At 35.7% G+C, this 5,983-nt stretch overlaps 1 protein-coding gene across 1 annotated transcript; it reads left to right on the forward strand.

Annotated features, from left to right (window-relative positions):
• Nucleotides 1–934: 934 nt before the first annotated feature.
• On the forward strand, nucleotides 935–4,822 carry LOC141713636 (ubiquitin C-terminal hydrolase 22-like). The gene is made up of 3 exons (XM_074517140.1): nucleotides 935–1,800; nucleotides 2,156–2,280; nucleotides 3,596–4,822. Exons 1-3 carry the CDS (start codon nucleotides 1,055–1,057, stop codon nucleotides 4,399–4,401), a joined length of 1,677 nt encoding a protein of 558 aa, XP_074373241.1. The 5' UTR covers nucleotides 935–1,054; the 3' UTR covers nucleotides 4,402–4,822.
• The last annotated feature ends 1,161 nt before the right edge of the window (nucleotides 4,823–5,983 follow it).

The raw sequence follows: 5,983 nt of genomic DNA on the forward strand, positions 1-5,983 counted from the left end.
AAGTCTTTTAGAGCGGTGAGAAACACACACTAGAGAGGTATGTTGGAATCTCTTAAAAATATGAGCCAAAATCCTTTTTTAAAGAGATTAGTCGAATCCTTATTAGAGAGGTAACCGCAACTACTTAGAGCGATGAGTCCAAACTATTGCTAAAGATATGTGTTGAACCTTTAGACAGCTGATCCCGAACCCTGCTAGAAAGCTGGGTTGGAGTTGGACCCTCACAGAAGTCTGCTCGAATATTTTCCACAAAGATGGGTCAAGGCTCCATCTTATTCACATTTTCTCCCATGTGTAATGTCTCCGATAGACTCAATCAAAGGCCCATCCCTCTTCAACCAGGTGGGTTTTGTCTAATTTCACCAAAAATTAATCACGCTTATACAATTACATTTTACACGTTCATTTTTCACTGATTCTCATCGAATTTGATTAATTTGATATCGAAATAAATCTAGAAATAGTAAATTAAAATGATATCTAATTTGTCATAGAAATAAATATGAATATATCTACGAATTTCATAGTGCGTTTCAGCAGACAAACTTGCTAAAACCATTATAATAAGATGAAAATTTTCCAAATAGAAGAAAATAAGTTTATCACATTGAGTCACATTGAGTCAGATATATAAAAATATAACTAAGGCTATCCACTTTTTCTAAATTCATCCGTTCTTAGAAATTCATAAAAAATTCGAATTTAACAAATTCACTCAATCCGATTCAAAAAAATCCGGCCCAATTCATTTCGTAAAATTTAAATAAATCTTAAACTTCGGCCCAACTTTCAAAAACCCTAATTCACCATAAATATAAAACTCGAAACTCGTTACGATCTTGATCCTGAATTGTTTTACCCGTCTAACCGGAACCGAAACTTTGTGCAAACGAGGCCCCATGAAAGAGTAACACCCGCACCCCAAGTAACATACACATAGATCCATGTCCAAAATTTATCAAGACTAAAGAAAAGCCAGATGGATCCACCATCTGGGCTCTTCTTGCTCTCCTTCACATAATCAATCAAATCAAATTAAACACAAACCAAAAAAATGTCTTCACAACACCACCACCACCACCACATCTCATGCCCTCATCTCCCCACCTTCAAATCCACCCACTCTTTCAAATCTCTCTCACAATGCTTCCTCATCAAGCCCCTCGGCCGCGCTTCTATTCATCAGGACCCACACGACCCCCCTCTCTGTGGGTCCTGTTTCTCCCCCCACCGTCTCTACGCATGTCTCTCCTGCGCATCTCTCTCTTGTCCCCGCCACGTGGCATCTCACTCCTCCGCCGCCGACCACCCTATCTCCGTCGACATCGACCGCGCTGAGCTCTACTGCTCTCTCTGTTCCGACCAAGTTTACGACCTCGATTTTGATTGTGCTGTCGTCATTGCACACCTCACCGCCGGCGCCCACCGGAAAATCAAGAATGTGGTAAAACGACGTCGTATTGAGTATTGTAATTGGGTTTCTGATTTAGAACAAAAAAGGGTAATTGAAAATGGGGCAGTTGTGTTGCCTGAAATTGATAGTGAAAATGTGCCTTATGGACTAAAAGGGCTGAATAATCTCGGAAATACGTGTTTCATGAATTCGGTATTGCAGGCATTGCTTCATACTCCGCCTTTACGGAACTATTATTTGAGTGATAGGCATAATAGGTTTTTTTGTAATGAGGGGAATGGCAAGACCGCGAAAAAATTGTGTCTTTCGTGTGATTTGGATGAGATTTTCGGGAATGTGTATTCGGGGGATAGGGCTTCTTACAGCCCTGCTAAGTTTTTATACAGGTGTGCTTTTTCGGGTTTTTGTTATTTAATGTGAGAATTATGGTTATGTTTGTTATGATAGTTGGTGATGTGTGATAGAAACATGTGACAGGTTTTTAAAGATGTTTGACTGTTTTCGAAATGGTAGGATAAGAAAATGAAAGTTTTGGTTTTTTTTGTACATTTGTGTGGTTATTGACAATTGTGTTGTGTTTTTAATATCTATACACTTTTCATGTATGTTCTATGTATTTGGGTCATTTTCGTGTTTGTAGCTTAAAGTTTGGGGATTTCTGTTGGTCAATGTATTTATTTTTATGTTTTAGTAATTATGTTGATGTGGATGTTTTCCAATTTTGTGGTGATTGTCTTTCAGTTGGTGGCAACATGCTGCAAACTTAGCAAGTTATGAACAGCAGGATGCACATGAGTTTTTTATTTCTATGCTTGACGGGATTCATGAAAAGGTGGATAAGGACAAGCGTAAACCTAATAGTCAAGGTAAATCCAGTACTTTCTTTTGTGCACATGTTAGTTGTTTAACTTGGAAGTTAATGTGGAAACTTAGTTTTTTTGTGCAACTATTTGGATTTCTTTAGCTAATGTATTCAAATTTCTGATGATGAACTAAGTACCTGATGCCTTTCTATATGATCTAACGGTTTGGGATTTGGTGGATCAAATGTTTTGTGACTTTTGTGTTAAATGGATCTTATTTTGTACCATGTTTGTCGTCATGTACTTGACATGTACTAATTACATATTCTTTTCAGAACTACTGAATGTAGTTGGAGTGAGGAGGAAATGAGCGGCATTATAGTATTAGACTTTCAGTATTCAAGTTCTCACCTGAGAGTACACGTGTGTAAAATGTGAAGCATAGATCCTCTAGACCTCGCCAAGGAGTTTGACAGTGATTAATTTGTGTAGGAGATTCTGTCACCAATAGCCCTAAGAAACTTTGTTTAGTAAGAACAGAATAGTAATTAACTTGTTTGTTTGGATATCCATATTCCCTTAGCTTCTCTAGTCAAGTTCTCATTTCAACATGATCGTAAAGCGTTTTCTGAAACTTCATAAATTATTCAACTGCAGGGTCGGGGTTAAGATACCTCTCTTCACTGCCCTAGGCATTGGCAAGTGCTTTCAAACTCAAATTTATGACTAAATTCAACCTGCAAGCTCATTGTAGTAAGTCTCCTTTTCCTTGGTCTAATAAATTTACTGGAGGCATTTCTTTTGCTTTTAACTTGACCAATTTAGGTTCAACAGTATCGACTCAAATGATCTTAAGTTTGAAGTTGAAGGTATAACTTAGGTGGACAGACGGGTTATCTCCTTTTGTGAAACATTTGCGGTGTTGTGAAGTTATTATGCGAGGGTTTGGTGCATATTATCTAATATAAAAACAAGTAGATTGCATACCCCCGGGAAATATATCCTAATTTTTTATTTATGAGATGCGGCAATTTTCTTGACTTGCTTGGTTTTAGCCTGCCTAAATTTATGTTACTTGCTACAAAGCTTTTTTGAAGAATGTGCATTCCCTTGCCAAATGTAGTTGTCTCTTTTTTACTCTTTCTTGCTTCACTCTGCTTACCATGTTCTGTTTTTAATTTGTGCAATAAAGAAAAATATACTTCTTGAAGAACCATTTATTTAATCCTGTATCACTAAATAAAGTGTCTTATAATATGAGTTGCTGGACATGTTTCTTCGTTATAAAAATGTTTTCAGACATGAGTTTTTAGAGAAAATTTAAGAACCAACTATTTAATACAAAGTGTCATTTAACCAAACATTTCCTTGGTTGCAGGTAGTGGAGATTGTTGCATTGCTCATAAAGTATTCTCTGGTATCTTGCGATCTGATGTTATGTGTACAGCTTGTGGTTTTACATCTACAACATATGATCCATGTGTCGACATTTCACTAGATTTGGAACCAAATCATGGTGGCCAAACAAAAACTACATCTGCAAAATCACATACTTCGTGCAACGGTGAGCCAGTTGCCACCAATGCAAGCCAAATCAGTGGCACGTCTACTCTAATTGGGTGCTTGAAGAGTTTTACCAGACCTGAGAGATTAGGCCCTGACCAAAAGTTTTTCTGCCAGCAATGTAAGGTGAGACAGGAATCGCTCAAACAAATGTCTATCAGGAAACTTCCGCTGGTTTATTGCTTTCATATTAAAAGGTTTGAGCACTCCCCTGTTAGAAATATGTCGCGCAAGGTTGACCGTTATTTACAGTTCCCATTCTCATTAAACATGGGACCATATCTTTCCTCATCTATTTTGAGAAGTAGATTTGGAAACCGAATTTTCAGTTTTGACGGGGACGAGCCAGATCCTTCAAATGAAATATCTTGTGAATTTGAGTTGTTTGCAGTCATCACTCATTCTGGTAAATTAGACGCTGGTCATTATTTTACCTATCTGAGGTTGAGTAATCAATGGTATAAGTGTGACGATGCTTGGATCACTCGAGTTAATGAAAACATTGTTAGGTCTTCCCAAGGGTACATGATGTTCTACGTGCAAAAGACGCTTTACTACAAAGCAAGTGAAAAACAAGGGCCCTCTGAGAAACTGCATGAAGTAGGGAATTGTCAAGGATAAACAGTAAATAGAGATTTGAAACACTCTGACTCTAAAGGTCAAGCAAAAAGTTTGCACCTGTACCAGAATTTCATGTGATGCTAAGTAAGCCATATGAATGATGGTCGCCTTTAGTCAGATCGGAACTTCAACCCGGGCCTGAAATCATGATCAACTCTGAGAAATATCTTCTGCATTTTCAATTTAGTTACAGAAAGGTCTCTAAATTGAGAGGTAAGGAAGTGCTTAAAATTATTAATTTCATTTTAAGTATTCTTGGCGGAATGATTCAGTTTTCTTCATGAATCTTAGATTTTTAGCGATACCTTTGTAGGGATGTTGCAATTAAGTGTAACGTTTTCTATACATTATCAGATTATCTCTTGCAATGCTTGATACTGGGATTGCTTCATATTTGCTGGTGGTCATTTCTTTGAACTATTATTTTTCAGCTTCAGGTTATGAATGGACCCTTTCTTTTTTCCCCTTTTTACAAAAAAAAATAGAATAAATAAGCCATAAAACATATTTTTATCTTGTTTTTAATAATAAAACATTCATTTTCACGAAAAATTGATTCGGGTTTTAAACTCCTAATAGGGTTTTAACATTTTTTTTCATTTTTGTTGTTCCTTGTTAGAACTTTAACTTAAACGTCTTAATTTGGTACCACCCAAAAAAAAAAAGAGGAGAAATTTAATATCGTAAAAAAAGGTTCGTCGAGGACTTTTAACGGGCCTAAGAACATAATTTGACATAATTTATTTCTCGTTTTTTTGATGGGTATTAAAATATGAAAGTACTCGTGCTTTGTTAGAGCATCTTCAATGATGTTAGGTAAGCTGATGATGGGGGATTTCACTACAAGCTAGTACCGGTTCGACAAATATAGCATAAAGAGGTCGGCTAAAATCAAAGATAATCCTGGATAAATATCCTCTTGGTCACAGGTTCGAATCTCATTAGAGGAGAATTTATGATTATGTCTATGAGTCAGAACCTGTCGCTTAAATGCGGTTTATCTTGATTCACATTGTTTGCAGACTATTGCCCCGAAGAGTAGCGGCTGCGGTTACCTACGATAAAAAAATAATCATAGATAATGATTTTGTTTCATTGGAATGATAATTTTTTAAATATTTTTTACAAATTTTATTTTTGGTATGCCACCTAGATTATTAGTTAGGGGCGAGGATGGTGTTAAAACCAAAAAAAAAAATTTGAAAACTATTATGTATAATTATGGTATTTCAACATCCGAAATTGACAAAATACGCAAATTATGTAAAACCTTAACTATTAAAAAGCCCATCGAAAAAAACTACATGACATGATTGGGAAAAATATTTGTTCACAGTAGTATCTTTGGCAAAAAATCAAGGCTCAACAAATGTGAATGAATATATTCCATCGTTCTCCTCCAAATTGTCATCGTTTTTTAGAGAGTATCAATATAATTATTAATATGATTATTCTAATTATAGGGCACGTATTTTAAGATGAATATAAGATATAATTTTATAATTTTTTTTAAAAAGATTTTTTTTTCTAAAAAACAGAATTTTTAAACTTTAGTTCAGAAAAGAAATTAAAAAAAAAGTTA

This window comes from Apium graveolens, chromosome 3 (assembly GCF_009905375.1).
Source record: "Apium graveolens cultivar Ventura chromosome 3, ASM990537v1, whole genome shotgun sequence".
Lineage (NCBI taxonomy): Eukaryota > Viridiplantae > Streptophyta > Magnoliopsida > Apiales > Apiaceae > Apium > Apium graveolens.

What these genes read in the sequence shown, in the direction of transcription:
- LOC141713636 (XM_074517140.1), top strand. Translation starts at nt 1,055, where the DNA reads ATGTCTTCACAACACCACCACCACCACCACATCTCATGCCCTCATCTC. An exon ending in CCTGCTAAGTTTTTATACAG is followed by an intron (nt 1,801 to 2,155) that starts GTGTGCTTTTTC and finishes ATTGTCTTTCAG; the next exon opens with TTGGTGGCAACATGCTGCAA. An exon ending in GCGTAAACCTAATAGTCAAG is followed by an intron (nt 2,281 to 3,595) that starts GTAAATCCAGTA and finishes CCTTGGTTGCAG; the next exon opens with GTAGTGGAGATTGTTGCATT.